We start from the raw sequence: 15475 nt of genomic DNA on the forward strand, positions 1-15475 counted from the left end.
GGGGGGGGGGGGAGGGGGGTCGAGGGTGCAGGCGGTGGCCGCAGGCGTGCCAAGGGGGCGTGCACCCGCTTCACTGTTTAGTTATGTTGTAAAACTTCAAGTTTATTGCATACTTACAGCAGTGCAGCCGGGGCTTTCGTCGCTGGGGCAAAGCTTGCTTGCCGATTGCGGTTCCATCGTCGCTGCCCAGGAGAATAGGCTGAAGCTCTTCAACCTCTTTCATTCATAGTGCTTAACGTTTGCTACACACAATCTTAAAGTCACAGAGGCTAACAAAATGGCCTCTATGCTTATGTCCCGTGTGGCCGCTGCCCCCGTCAAGGCGGTGGCTTGCATGCGTAGCGCTATGACCACCCGTGCTATCGCTCCTATTACGGCGCGCCCGGCGACCAGCTCCTTCATGGGCGGTGAGCTTTCCGCAGCGCCGCATTTGTCTGGCCACTGGCCCCGCCCGCGCCTCTGGAACTGGGTGTCTCCAGTTCCAGAAGAGCACAGCCTGTTTAACTTGTGCCACAGAAGTCGTTGCGAGGCGGTGGCAACCTGGCGCTGAGCCTCGCTCGATTGTGGTGGTGCGCAGGCTCTTTCGCTGGCAGCAGCATGACGCGCGTGGCTCCCGCTCGCGGTGGCCTGGTCGTGATGGCCAACGCCAAGAAGTCGATTGCTTGCACGAAGGAGGGCACCAACAGGTGTGGCCGCGTGTGGTCGGCAAGTTTGGCCTCGCTGGGCCGCACCGCTTGGGCAGTGCGAAATAGCAGTGCAATTCAGAAAATATATGCATTTTCCTGGTGGAATTTCGCGTTGCCACCGGGACCCAAACCCACTGACACCCCCGTGCAGTCGCTGGTGCAGTCTGGAGAACATACGCAGCTGCAACAGGCCAGGCTCTACGCTTGTACTGCCCACAAGTGGTCGATTTCACTCGACGGCTCTTCTCTTGCCCACGCACGCCACAGGAAGCGCCGGCGGACCTCGGGCTTCAAGGCCCGCATGGCCACCAAGAACGGCCGCAAAGTGATCAAGGCCCGCCGTGCTAAGGGCCGCCACAGCCTGTGCCCTGCCTCGGAGGGCAAGTCCGGCGGCAAGAAGTAAACATCTGGCGATAGCGGCGTGCTCGTCACAATGTTTAGAGTTGGCAGAGGAGGCGGGAGCTTGGGAGACAGGCGTGGCAGGGGAGCTGTGGGCGCTCCAAGCGGCGGCAGCGCGGCCGCACGGCGGCAGCATCAGTAGCAGCAGCGCGGAGCGTGGAGGGCACTCCCGGCAGCGGCAATTTTGTCTATAGCTACTGCCGGATTTTGCCGTCCTCGATTACGCACGCGCGCGGGCTTGGGGCTGCGCGTGCAGCTGGCGGGTGGCTGCGCCGCATGGTGGTTGGAGCAACGCGTTATGCGCGAGGAGGGCTAGCGTAGGTTGCGTATCTATTTAAGCGCGCACCATGGACTTAATGCGCCGTGTGCTGTAATGCGACAGGAGCGGGTGGATGGGTATCGCAGGGTCATGTTTGGTTATGTGCAACGGGTGCTGCCGGTCACTGCACCCGCGGAGCTGATGGCGGGCGCTAGAGCCGGCAAGCAGCTGGAACAAGAATTGTGTGTGGCATTTGTGGTGTCGATTGGACCGAGGCTTGTAACTGAGCCAAAACAGTACAAGGCTGCTGATGCTGTCAGCTGAGGACCCCGAGCTGCCAGCGTGCGTACAGAATCATACTCCAATGCGCGAGCGCGACACACCATGCCTAAGGTTGACAGCCTTCGCCAGGGGAGGTCCTGCCCTGGCCTTTGCTGGACTACAATGCCTATATGTCACCAATCCGCGTTGGATGCTTGTGGCGCACGTGCCATTGCTTGCGCGCTGGTGAATCATCTGAAGCAGCCTAACGGAGGGCAACTCCTCTTGCTCGATAACATTGCGTGTCTGGGAGTTGCCAGGAATGTCAGCTCGGATGGAGAGGGGGCTCCCCAGTCCAAAAGTAACCGGCCTTTAATCGAAGGGAACCGTGGAGAACAAGAGGATTCGGGGTTGCGTGCGTGTGCATTGCCTGGGTGTCCCCAGGTGCCTTGGCGGCCCGAAGGGCGCATCCCCATACTAAGTGCACCATGGGTCTATGACGGCATGACCACCATGACCAGCACTCCAGCAGCATGCGCGGCGGCTAGGCCGTTAAGATGCACGGCAAGCCGCACACATGCCCACGACAGCTTTAAGCTCAGCAGCCGTATGAGGCAATTTACAAAAAAAGCTGACGGAAGCATGTGACGGGCGATCCGGCGACCGGGTGAACTGAGCGCGCATTGCCAGCCCAGGAGTGCCGAGAGCCATGGCTTAACGGCCTTGACCTTGGATGCAGGGGAGGATCCCACGAAAGAATCCCTGATTGGATGTGTTCACTCAGCGGCCCCTCACGTACCGGCAAGGGCATGGGGTGACGCGTGGTACAGCCGTACAGGGCATTACACTTGCTCTCTCGAGACATCTGCATACCGTACTTCTTGTTTGAAACACCAAAAGCCCTTGCTCCAGCAAATCCAAAGCCCGCCCAGCCATCGGCGCTCAATCGCTCATGTTCCCTGGCAGCCCGCACCAGGCTACCGACTGAGTAGCCTTCCTGCACACCAGCAAAGCAAGCAATGCCGGGTGACCCAGGTTCACCGACGCCGGTGTCACGCCACGGTGTCACGCCCATCCGCCGGCTTTGCACGGCACCGCCGCCATCGGTCACACCGAGTCACACCGGTCACACCGAGCACCACAACGCCACAAACAGGCAGCAAAAGGCATTCGACTACTTCGACGCCGTGCCCCCGGGGAAGTAAGGGCTCTGACTACTATTCACACAGTCAACGGCTTGCCAGTACCGTACCAGCACTCGTCCCCTGGCAGGCACAGAGTCCAGGCGCTTGTTCGAGGTTCCACGGCAGCCCATGCGCAATCAACTTGCTTGTACACATGCTGACACACTGACACACACTGCAACACACACACACACACACACACACACACACACACACACACACACACACACACACACACACACACACACACACGCACGCACACACGCACACACACACACACACACACACACACATGCACACCCGGCACTGGCTGTGCATACCAGCCACGCCTCCACTCGTCTCGCACATCCAACCATTCCTGACCACGTCAAAGCAACCAAGCAAACCCCACTACGTATGATTATGGCAGCATCAAGCACGAGCCAAGTCCCTTGCAGCCCTAACTGCGAGGCACATCAATGCATTAGAAGTGCAGACAATGAAACAGTCAGGCGCAGCTTTTCACTTCACCACCAGTGCTGATGTGTCTTGCAGACCACAACTGTGCATGCCGACAACACAGCATACGCGTGCATATGTTTATTGTAAATCGCAATACCTTTCTCGCCAGTGAACCAGACGTTGGCTGGCACGTTCAGCCTCGCACACCGCCACAGACAGCAATTTACCACGCAACGCAATGCCCCATGTCCAATCGGTGCATTGCATTGTCTGCTCCGATGAAAGCGTGACACAGGCTCTCCTTGCGCCGCCTGGCTGTTGCTGTGCCACACGTGAGCTTGCCCATTGCTGCCGGGCATTATTGCTCGAGGAACTCAAGCCAACAGCCAGCTTGATTTTGCGCAGACTATGCATGCATAGAAAGTGAAGAAGCGACGCCCCCTTCATGCGTGCCACCAACTGACCCACAGTAGAGGGCAGTACACGCAACATGTTATCACACCACATACGTTCTGACGGACGTCCTAGGCGAGCAGCCCTTCACATCAGATACAGCAGCAGATATCAGCACTGACGGCATTGCTTTGTAATGTGCCAACATGAATATCCTGATGAATACACCGGTATTTCACCGCAAGCAACTTGGGTGTCGCCGGCAGATTCTTTGTTATGCTCCACTGCCGCCATCCGGATATCCATTCATGTCCAATCAACCATCCGCCAACGTTTCCTCAGTAGGGCACCCACGGCTAGCTGGACGCGTCAGCTCGTGCCAACAATGCTTCAGTGCATAGATGGCGCGGTCCATCTCAGCTTCAAGCCGCATCCTTTAGAAGTCTCGCCTGCTGCCATATTTCATTCCCGGCACACCAGCAAGAGGCAAGCCTCCAAGATTGGCTCAATCTGCCCTGCCCAGCTTCCTTACTTCACCCACTTCAGAATGAAAGGGTCATTGTGGTACTGACGTAGTGCCCCAAGTCTCAGCCCCGTCGTTGAACATGTCCATGCCGGGCATTCACAATCATCGCAACACACTGTAGTGGTATGAGTAGCCCAATAGATACCCGCGGCTGCAGGCCGCCACAGCCGCGCCGCTGTGCCGCGCCGCATACACAATCAGTGCCTTACCACTGTCCCATCGCACACGACTAGCGGACCCCGTCCACACCCTCGCTTCCCAGCAAACGGCAGTGCACACGGCAGTGCACGCAGTTGCTTGCAGGCAGTTTTGAGGCGCACGAATGAAATCAGGAGTACTCCTAACATGATGGCGCAACGCGCCAAGCAACGGATCCATACAATCATCAACTCCCACCCGCCAACCTCCTACAACCTCTGGCCACCCTTCCATTCCAACTGCTGTACTCCATATAAAGGCAACCCATTTCCAGTGTTCCCCGGTCACGGGAAAAGGGGCTGAGCCCCTCCACAGTCTGAGGCCGAACAACCTCATCGCCCGGACAGCCCTCATAGCCGTGGTCGATTTCCTCAGGCACATAGCCAAACCAGGAGCATACACTAACGCACACATATGCGATGATAAGTCAGTTTCAGGGGATCTGCGGTGCGCTGTCACCGCGGATACGGCATTGAAAGGGGTCCAAGTCGGTTGCCACACATTGCACCGGCCCGTTACCGGAGGAAATTAATGAATCCAAAGTGTGCGTACGTGTGCGCTGATGCAAGGGCACATGCAGCTGCCCCTGATGCCCCCGGTGTCACTGAGATGTGCGCAACACCCTACCCAACTTGACACTACCTCTGCTGACAAAGCACAACAGGGGGTAGCGTATGCAGCAGGATTCACCGACCCAGTTCGTTGCCATCACACCATCCGTCCACGCAATGCTAGCTTGTGTGCTCCCCTGCACTGACTCGCGGGGGTTCACCTCATAATCAATCAAGTACGGCCGCGCGCAGCTCATTCATCGATCTCAGTACGTATCAGGCGGCCTCGTGTACGGCCGCAGTTATCCATCTCAGTACGTATCAGGCGGTCTCGTGACCGGACAAAACCAAGTCACCTCTGCAATGTGCGCCAAGTTATTGCAATTATGCAGTGCGTGAAGGCACCCCCAAACATCTACAAGCTGCGGCCGATTGATCAAGATGGGGTACCGTTCTGCAATGCTGGCTTCTACTACTTTTGTCCACCTGCCGCAGCTAGCCTACTGGCGGCTGAAGCTGCGCACCTGCCCCGCCAACGCCACCACCAGCTCCGCGGCGGTGGGGCGCTTGCGCGGGTCTGCGGCCCAGCATGCGGCCGCCGTCGTCCTGCAGTGGCCAGCACCGGTGGCAATCAATCAAAACGACCTTTTGGATTGGCAATCCCCATCCACACGTGTCGACCAGCCGGGAGCGAGGGAAGTGGCGCAGGCAGCTGCGTGCCATCCCCTTATGCCGCGCCTACACGCGCCTGCCCCTTAGATCGGGGCCGATCTACCATATGCACGCAGGCCGATGCGGCGCACCCACGAACCTGAATGGCGGCGGCATGTGGTTCCCAATGAAGACGGGCCTAGCGCCCGCGATGACGGCTGTGGGGATCTGCTCGGGCGTGATCTCTGGGTAGGGCCGCCGGCCGCAGTGCAGCACCTCCCACCTGCGCATCCGGGCAGTCGAAGCGGAAAGCGCCGCGCGGGAGTAATGAATTTGAGTGAGCGCGCGGGCCGCGCGGGCCACTGCCGCATGCATGCACGCAGCTGCGTGCGAGGCAATGGTGGTGCACGCACGCCCTTGCATACTCTTGAAGCGCAGTGACGTACGCGCAGCTCGCATTTGTACGGGCAGTACGAGTTCGCAAATGTTCGGGCGACACGCACTTACATGAGCACCCCGAAGGCGTAGATGTCGGAGCTGCAGGTGATGCGAGTGCCTGCACGCACGCACGGGTGTGTGAGCTGGGAACAGCGGTGCAAGGCGCAATAGCGTCATCAAGTTCAAGTACATTTCCGTACAGCAGCCGGCCGAGTCCCTGGGCCAAACAAACTACTATGGGAAGCAGCTACATCTCCATTCAACATGTCGCTGCTACCCACCTGTCTTGAGAATTTCTGGGGCCATGTGCGTGACCCTGTGTGAGTTGGGTCAAGGTGGGCACGAGGTCAGTAAGAAGTTGTGGACTTGCACGGTAGCAGTTGCCGTGCAGCCGTGGCCCGGAACCTACCCCATAAAGGTCATGCCGCTCCCTCCCTCAAGTACTGTATTACTCCGCCGGTACTTCCGTCCCGCTCGTACTCACGTGCCGCAGGCCTGGTCAGACACAGCATAACGAGTGGCCCCATCCTCCGCCAACTCCGTGAGCCGCATGGCGAATCCGAAGTCCGCCAGCTTGACGGTGAATCCGCGCGGGTCGCTGGTGCTGGACTTGAGCAGCAGGTTGGCAGCCTTGACGTCTGCGGACGTGGAGAGTGGGTGCGTGCGGGGAGTGCAGTGCAGCGGTGAGGTGTGCGTGGCTGGTAGGCAGGGCTGAGTACGTGCGAGCCTGTATGGGCATGGGTGCATGTGCTGAGACAGAGAAGAAACGGGCGATTGCCTGCTTCATCACTTGCGCCCCCACCTCTGTGCACTATGTTCATGGAGTGCAGGTGCCTCAGCGCCAGCGCCACGTCCAGCAGAACCATGTACACGCCCTGCGGTAATCACCACACACAATCGGCACGGCGCGTAGTCAGTCGCATCGAGGTCAGCAGTGGCTGCCACTTGGTTAATGCAGCACACCCACAAAGAGTAAGGGCCAGCCCAAAACAATCATGCGGGGCAACCTGCGGAGCCAGCATGACGTGCTCCCTCACCCTCCCACCCACGCAAGCAAGCGCGCAAGCAAGGCAGCCACCGAGCGCTATGCGCCCTCTCTGTGCGCACCCCGCTGCCGCACCCTGAGCCCTGAGCTCCGCCACTGTGCACCTACCTGCACGTCCATCGTCATCGTGCCCCAGGTGGCCGTACGCGGCGCGGGCAGCGGGCGCGGGAAGATTTTCTGAACCAGCGCCGAGGACAGCGAGCCCATGTCCGCCAGCTCAAACACAACTGTGTGTCATAAAGCATGGCATAAGAAAGGGAACACGCAGTGTGTATGTGTGCGTGTGTATGTGCGCGCGTGCGCGCGTGCGGATCACAAGAGCGAGGCAGGGGCGCAAGCACGGGCTGGGCGGATGGTTGGGCCGGGGGCATGACCAGCAAGGATGGTTGTGAGCAGAGGGTGTAAACAGTAGTGCCACATGATGGGGTGATTGTCGCGGCACGTGTGCACGCACGCATGGTTGCTGGGTGTGACTGACGGTAGGCAAACTGGTTGCAACAGACGCGAGCATGGATGGGGGGCTGGCGGCGCAACAATGGGGCGTTCACGCTGGTATGCGTTGGGCGCGCTTTACAGTTTATGAGAGACGCAGCAGCAGGGGCATGCGCCTATGACGTGCTGTCTGCTGCAGCGGTGAGCGAAAGTCGCGTAGCGGCACGCACCCGCGGTCGTGAGCGGCGATACAGCAGCACAGCCTCCGTCCCCATTGCCTGTGGCAGCGCGGCGGGACGGCAGTTGTGTTTTGCGGGCAGTGATGTGCAGCAGCAAGAAGGCACACCGGGCCTCATGCCGCACATCGAATGCAGGTCACACACACATTTGCATGCGCAGTGTCGACCCTTTTCCCTTTGTGCTTTTCCAGCACACACCACAACACACACGCACATCACTCGGCGGTCGCCACACGTGCATACCCATGCACGTACCTGCGTCCTCTGCCGCCGCCGCCACCTGGGCATCCGGCACCAGTCGATAGCGGCTGCCGCACGCCGACCGCATCAGCCGCATGTTGCTGAAGCTCGAGTACACCTGTGTGAGGTGCGCGGGCACGTAGATAGGTGGGTAGGGGTCACAGCAGCACTGAAGCACAGGGCTGGCGGTCGCAGAGAGTTAAAGCGCACGGGGGCGATCGCCACGGGAACTGGGTACATGGGTACACGGACACACGGTTGCAGGGTTAGTTGGGGTCGGTGAGGCCGCAGCGCTTTGCCATGGTGTTGCCGCCGGAACTGCCGGCAATCCTGTGCAACCCAAACGCGTGGCCCCTGTCTGACCTGGATAATACTTGGGTGCGAGCAGTGTTGCAGAATGCCGCGCTCCACGCCTGCACGCATCAGGTCGGGTTGCAAAGCGACACGCATGCATGTGCGGATAGTCAGCAAAGCCACGGGTCCATTCTCGGCGGCCAGCTGTGGCCGCCCGCACTCATGTGCTAGTCATGTGCTAGTCATGCAACACCTATCAAGTGCAATGTCGCAACAGCAGATGCATGCACGCGGCTGGGTGGGATCAGCAGGGAGGGCTGCGGTGCGGGCCACCGGCAGCAGGTCTCACCGCGTCTGACGGCGTCGTAGCGCATGGCAAGAAGCTCTTTGTTGTCTGCGGCGGCGGAGGTGCGCTCCTGCTGCGGCGGCCGTGTCACTACGGCACCTGCTGCCGCCGCGACTGTTCCTGTACCTTCAGCTGGCGAGCCGGCGCCGGCACCGCCGCCGCACGTTTCCACCAGGTCTTCCAGGGTAGGAACCTCCATGAGCTGTGGAATTGGAGATGCAAGCCATGGGCTAGTCAGTTGGCTAATGGACCGGGAGCAGATACGTTAGCCGGGAGCAGATACGTCAGGGTAGGGACAGGGTCCACCCGGATCCGGACCGGTCAATGCAAACAGGGTCGGGATGGCGTCGGCGGCGGTGCCAGCGGCAGCAGACGTAGATACGGTATGGGGCATGTGCGGCGTTCGCAGTCTACTGTTTACATCCACCCAACTACGCACGCACGCACGCAAGGCATGCGCACGCACCTTGACCGCACAGGCCATGCCGCACCACTGCGCCTTGAACACCACGCCCGCCGCGCCGTAGCCCAGCACCTGGATCAGCTCCAGGTCCACCAGGTCCTCCGCGAAGCTGTTGTGGAAGCGGCCGCTGTCGTAGAGGCTGCTGGGGTGCGGACGTGCGGGGTGGTGGTGGTTATATGCCCGAGCCCAACGAAATATGGCGGGTAGAAGGGCATGCGTGTTGCTTGGAGGCAGGCTTGCAGCAGGATGTGCATGGAGGGACGGACGGTCACCAGCTAGCCCGAAAAGGGCCATGCAGCAGGTGGTTACAGCATGCAAGAGGCTTTCAAGTTTGCACACGGAGGAGGAGCGTAGCTGTGTAGGCCTACGGCACCGGCCGTGCCGCGTGACTCAGCGGAGGGGGTTCCTCACTCACCCACGGGTGGCACCGCCTTGGGCAACAGCAGAGGCGCTCGCACCGCCGATGTTGTAGACGGACCCGGTCACCAAGGGGCCGCCGGTCACCGCCGCCGCGGACTGCTGGTGCGCCATGGACTCCAGCAGCTCGAGCTGCTGCCGCGCTGCCGTCGCGGGGGCCTCCGGCGGCGCCAGGACCATCAGATATGAGGTGCTGTTGCTGGCGCTGGAGAACGACACCCGGCCGGTCGTGGTCGGGAATCCAGCAGGAGCAGCCGCCGCGCCGCCCTCGCTGGCTCCAATGCAGTGGCTGTTGCAATGGCTGCCCTGCCCAGAACCCTCCCCACCAGCAGGAAGCGGAAGCTCGCCCTCCCAGCTAGTTGTAACCAGCGTCATGGCGCGTGCCGCCGCGTCTGCTGACGCGCCGCCGGCTGTAGATGCTGTGGCTGCGCCTTGCGGATACGCGCCCGCCGCCGCCGCCGCCGTGAGCTGCGCAGCAAAGCTGTTGCTGCCATTCCCGCGTGCCTGCGCGCTGCTGCTGCCAGCCAAGCTGCGCAGGGCAGCGGCGGCTGCAGGTCCCACTGCCGCGAGGCTCTGGGATATGGCTCGCCGCATGGCGGCGGCGGCAGCACCAGTAGTAGGCCCGTCGGCAGCAGCAGTCTGTGCCCGCGGCGAAAGCAGTGCCCTGTCGCCGCCAAAGCTGGAACCGGTGCCAAAGAGGGACCTCGTGACTACAAACGGCTTCATGGGCAATGCCGCTGATGATGCCCCGCCGTCGCGGCGGCAGGCGGCGGCGGCGGCGGCGGCTAACCGCTGCTGTGGCGGCAGCCGCGGCGCATTGCTGGACCCGCCAGTCATCAGCGTCTGTGGGCGTGCATGGACACGTTTTCGGATCAGCGATCAGTGTCAGCCTCCTGCTGGAAAGTGCAATAAACAAAAAGCAAGTGTCCAAGAACCGCGTGCTTCGTGAGTTTCCAAGTGTGCAATGAATCCACAATCAAAAGCCCATCTCACCATCAGCGCGGTGTCGTAGAAACTGGCTGCGCCGGCGGCGGGCGTGTCGGCAGAAGTAAGACCGCAAGGCGCGAACCTGCTGCCTGTCACTGCGTCAGCGTCCGCAGCGGGGGTGTCTGCAGCGGAGGTTGCGGCCAGGAGGCTTTCCTGCCTCAGCAGGTGCTGCTGCTGCTGCAGCTGCTGGGTGGTGCTGGCGGTCTTGATGACGGCATAGGTCATCGGCCCCGCCGCCGCCCCGCCGCCTCCGGGCTTGGCGGTGCACAGAGTGGCGAACTCGGCAGACAGCGGGCCGGCCAGCAGCGCCTCCAGCGCGGGGCCCAGCGCCTGTGTGCGTATGGGTGGCAAGGTATGGCGTGTTTAAGGAGTTCCTTGTAAGGTTTGTACCCCACTCCTCAGGTGCCCGTGACAAGTAAAGCAGTGTAATGGCGTGGAGCCCCCTCAACCGCCTCCATCGCCATGACGGTCTGACAAGCGCATGTGTGGCATAAAATCCTATGTTCGACATGATCAGTTTCTAATCCAACACGTTGATGAGCGCTGTGCAAAGCACAGGTGGGGGCACGTATCGTATGTTTCCAAGCGGTGGACGTTTGGCCCCCGTGGCTAAATGGCTTGCCCTCGGTTTGCCGCCTCGGTTGCAGGACAAGCCGTGTCGTGTATTCCATACCCCGCGCACGAAACCTGTAACTGTTCTACTACGATAGCTATGGAACCTGAGCACGCAGCTGCGTGCGGCCTGCGGGATACGGTATGTATGGAATGGCACGCTCGCGCTCGCTCCAACAAACCTTGCCCCACCCACACGCAACTACCCACCAGGTCGAGCAGCTCCTGGCAGCTGGCCCGCACCGCCTCCAGCAGTGCACGTGGCAGGCATGTCTCAAAGCACAGGTAAAGCCCCAACGCAGCACCCTCGCCGCCGCCGGCACTTGAGGTCGCGGAAGCACGGCCTCTGCCACCGGCTGCGGCGGCTGCGTCGTCACCGCCGCCGCCGGCTGCCAGGGACGCGTTGTCTTGTCCACCAGCAGGTGGTGACGGCAGCTTGAACGTCAGCAAGGCCACAGAATGCGGCGGAACAAAGGGCAGCTGCTGGCGTCCTGCAGCCGCCGGCGCAGGTGCCGCAGCGGGGTTGAGACCCGATGAGAACCCTGCAGCAGTTCCGCCGCCCGCGTTGACAGCCGCATCACAGGCAGCAGCAGTAGGCAGCAGGAACCGGCGGGTGTCCGAGGGCACACAGGCCGCTCCACGCCGCTGGCTTGCAGCCAGGCCGGCGTCTGCTGCAAAGGCTGTAGCCGTTTGCGGCGGCGGAGGCGGCGGGGGCGGTGCCATCAGCATGCACAGGTCGGCGCAGGGCCGGGCCACGTCCTGCAGCCGCTTGTTCACGTCCTCCACAACCAGCACCGCCGCATCGGTGCTGCCAGCCGCCTTCTGATGTGGCGGCGGCGGGAATGGCTGCTGGCGCCCAGCTGGCGGCCGTACGGCCGCGGCATCCGGGCGTGTGTCAGCGGCTGCAGCAGGTCGCGCCGCCGCGCCGCCGCCAACAGGGGCCGAGACGGCAGCCGCTTTCGCCGCCAGCGCTGCCGCCAGCAGTGTGCCCCTGAGCTCGAAGGCCTGCGCGTGGATGCCGCCCCGCACGCTGCCGCCGCCCACCAGCAGGCCGCTCAGCGCGGCGCTGCTCGGGATGGTGCCGCTGTGGTGGAGCTGCGGGCCCGCCGCATACACGGTGGCGCAGACGAAGTCATTGTCAAGCAGCGTGGCGTCGCAGTTGGCACCAGCAGGCGCGGTCCGCAGCGGTAGCAGCACGCTTGGAAGGGTTGTGGACTGGGTCGTGGGACCGCCATCGCCTGCAGCTGCTGCAGCCGATGCCGCCGGCACACGGGCCAGATCGCGAGGGGTGGACGCTGCGCCGGCGGCGCAATCGCGGGCCGCCGCAACGCCGCGTGATGACGCTCCGCTGTCTAAGTTGCTGCCTTTCTCCCGCTGCTTCGCAGTGCTTTGCTGCTGGACGGTGGCGGTCAGGGGGATGACGAGCGTCTTGCTCTTGCCGGCAAAGCTACCCTGCGCGGAGCTTGCCAGGCCTGTTAGGTTTCCCGAGAGAGCGCGGCGTGGCATCCCCTTCTGATGTGCAGCCGAAGCAGCTAGCTCTTGCACGCGACGGCTGACATGCATAGGGCTCTTGAGCTGCAGAGACGACACGCCAGCAGCCCGCCGGCCGCCACCAAGAGGAGAGGCGGCGGCAGCAGCAGCCTGCTGCTGCCGCGGCGGCACCTTGGCAGCAGTGGGCGCCGCCCCCACTGCGTCCACGGTGACGCGTGCCGGGCTTGCAGTGCCGACGTAGTCGTTAGCGGGCCCAGAGGCCGTGTGGCGGCTGTCGGCAGCAATGCCCATGCCGGAGGCTGTCATGGCCGCTACGCCACACTGCGTCGTCACCGGCGCGCCGCCGCCGCTGCTGACGTCGGAGGCCGTGAAGCCCCGCTGCAGCGGCTGCAGCCGCTGTTGCTGCGAACCGCTGCTCGCGTCATCACGATCCACATCGAAGATGGCGGTCTCGGTCACAGTCTTGGTCGCCTTGGGGGTTGCGGGCGCCGCACGCATGCCCGACTCCGTGGCCACAGCAAGCAGGCCGCCGGTGGAGTACGGCGGCTCTGCGGATGGGGCGTGTTCGTGGGGAGCCGAAGCTGCCGTCGGGACGAGGAAGAAGGCCAGGCGGCGGCGTGAGGTGTACGCATCTCTCGCTGCGTCGGCGGCCACCGATGGCCGCGGCGGCGGCGGCGGCTGCACCAGCGCCAGGCGCACGCCCGCCTCCACGCCCGGCACCTCGCGGGCCACGTGCTCCTCCACCGCCCCGCACAGCGCCGACGTCAGCTCCTCCATCTGCACATAGGGCACACGCGTACCATGCATGCACACATGGGCAGCAGCATGCTCAGTTCGGTGGTGAAGTGTGGCAAACTAACGGTACGGCAACAGGCCAAAGCCTCGGCCGCATAACTACTGCCGTACTGGCTGTAGTACAAATGTACACTCAACCACACCACGTGTGCTCGCTCACCGTGTCGCTGTCGTACAGACGCCGCAGCACGACCGCCAGCCACGCAATGCGGCTCATATCGTTGCCGGCCAGCCAGGCGGACAGTGCAGTGGCCATGGGCTGTAGCAGCCGCCGCTGCACGGCTAGTTGCAGTTGCGCCGGCGGCTCTTGACCACCCAGTACGCCCCTGGCATGGGCGCCAGCAGTGCACGGTGCGGTTGGAGGTCCCATCGGCATCACCACGGCACCCGCCATGCGCAGAAGGGTCTGGGCGCTGCCAGTTGCGCCCTCGAGAAGTGCAACCACCGCCAGCAGCCGGGTACCGCCGCCGCTGGCTTTTGCGCTGCATGGCGCCGATCCCGCCGTGGCACCAGCGTCATCACTGCCGCTGCTGCCGCTCGACCGGCCTGGAACGCCAGCCCCACCTGCCGCCGCCACAAACAGCGGCAGAGCCGCAACCGCAGATGCTCCATCGGGCAGGTCGTTGCCCATGGCGGCCTTGGAGGCGCACGTGACGGCGGCGGCTTGCCCAGCAGCTGCTGCGGACGCGGATGAAGACGAAGGCGATCGCGGCGGCCGAACCATCCAAGCAGGCTCCTGCATGCAAGCAAGCGTGGAAGCGAAAACCAGCAGCGGTAATGGAGGCAAGAGAAGTATGTTGTCAGCACGGTTCGCGCCTGCTTGATTGCATGCGTGTCGGCCACAAGCCTATGCCCCGTAATCCTGTTTCCTCCCGTTGTGCCCCAGCAGCTACGTGCCTGTGTCTCAATGGCTGTCAGCAGCAGTAGGCCCTCAGCCTCCGTGCTCAGGCCGTAGTCGCAGAAAACACCGGCAAGACACGGGTGGCCGCCACCGGAGGTGCCGTCGCACTCCTGACCAGTGCGCCCGCCGTGCAGCCACGGAGAAGCCGTGGGCACCGCATTCTTGGGCAGCGGGACAAGCCGCCGCTTGGAAAGGACGGGGCGGCTGGCCGAGCAGCCGCCGCGCATAAGTTCTGCGGCCACGCCATCGCCGGCCGTGCACTGTGCAGTCGCAGCAGCGGTCCATGGCTGGTCGCACTCCACGAGGGCGAAAAGCCTGGAGTACCGTATGCGCGAACGATAAGCAAGCGGGGGCGGGTGGAAGGGGGCAGGGGGATGCACGAGTTTGTCGTTGTATGCACAAGCACACCTACTAAAGATGAAGGACGCGCCGCAGTGCGGACAACCATGCGTGCCTCAGCAACCCGTCGTAGGTGCCGGAAACAGGCGGCCGCTCACCCTGACCACGCACGGTATGCGCACAAAAACCCGTGGACCAGGGACGACAAGGGGAGGACAAACAAATGGCAACCCGGTATAGCCCCAGAAGAATGGGCCTGCGCGTTACCGAAAGCGACTAAGCTGCCGCTGTCAGTGTTCCTAGCCTCTCGGCGTGCGCCACGATTGCCTCGCTACTCACCTCGGACGCACGAATCCACACTTCGCGGTTGCATCGCCATTCGCGATGTCAAGCGGCATACCAGCACTCAGACGCTCCAGCCAGGTGGATGCACTCGCCGCGCTCCAAGTGGACGACGCCATAATGTAGTTAGGCGACCCGGAGCCCGTTGTTGCATCTTCAGGCGGGTTTTGTAGCTCAGCTGTCTCATGGTCTGCGGCATTTCCTGCAGCAGTATGACCTCCGGCAGAAAAACAGCAACGAAAGATGGCAAGCATTGCTGCTGCGTATCGCCGCTCAGCTCGTAGCGGTCTCTCCGCGGGACTCAACTAGCTGTTGTGATTCATGGGTTGTCTATGTTTTCGAGCAAAACTGTTAGCGGGGCGCATAACAAAGTTCGCCTGCTGCCTTTGTCATACACCGCCAACGCCAATATTATGTATTTTAGCTAGCGCTACAAGCCTGGAAGGATATAAGTAGTGCTGTATCGGTTTACAGCAACACATCTTGGCTAACAAGGCAAGATTGTGTGTCGTGCCCGTCGTTTTGTGCCCCGAATGGATCGGAAC

General features: G+C 62.3%; 2 protein-coding genes across 3 annotated transcripts; one reads left to right on the forward strand and one right to left on the reverse strand.

Annotated features, from left to right (window-relative positions):
- The first annotated feature begins 115 nt into the window (after window positions 1-115).
- On the forward strand, window positions 116-2017 carry CHLRE_01g030050v5 (uncharacterized protein). Its single transcript, XM_001689529.2, has 3 exons — window positions 116-407; window positions 578-686; window positions 954-2017. Exons 1-3 carry the CDS (start codon window positions 278-280, stop codon window positions 1087-1089), a joined length of 375 nt encoding a protein of 124 aa, XP_001689581.1. The 5' UTR covers window positions 116-277; the 3' UTR covers window positions 1090-2017.
- A 418-nt stretch (window positions 2018-2435) lies between these two features.
- CHLRE_01g030100v5 (uncharacterized protein) lies at window positions 2436-15395 on the reverse strand. 2 transcript variants are annotated; one of them, XM_043058624.1, is made up of 18 exons: window positions 14928-15395; window positions 14246-14564; window positions 13509-14084; window positions 11273-13330; window positions 10457-10780; window positions 9462-10306; window positions 9050-9185; window positions 8587-8785; window positions 8307-8356; window positions 7959-8061; window positions 7695-7742; window positions 7141-7259; window positions 6790-6862; window positions 6472-6625; window positions 6269-6303; window positions 6057-6105; window positions 5710-5832; window positions 2436-5504 (listed from the first exon to the last, which is right to left on the reverse strand). In XM_043058624.1, exons 1-18 carry the CDS (start codon window positions 15047-15049, stop codon window positions 5399-5401), a joined length of 5439 nt encoding a protein of 1812 aa, XP_042928538.1. In that variant the 5' UTR covers window positions 15050-15395; the 3' UTR covers window positions 2436-5398. The 2 variants fall into 2 exon arrangements, with proteins under 2 accessions (XP_042928538.1, XP_042928537.1); XM_043058623.1 differs by having other exon boundaries at window positions 9050-9188.
- Window positions 15396-15475: the final 80 nt, after the last annotated feature.

This window comes from Chlamydomonas reinhardtii, chromosome 1 (genome assembly GCF_000002595.2).
Source record: "Chlamydomonas reinhardtii strain CC-503 cw92 mt+ chromosome 1, whole genome shotgun sequence".
Classification (NCBI taxonomy): Eukaryota; Viridiplantae; Chlorophyta; class Chlorophyceae; order Chlamydomonadales; family Chlamydomonadaceae; genus Chlamydomonas; species Chlamydomonas reinhardtii.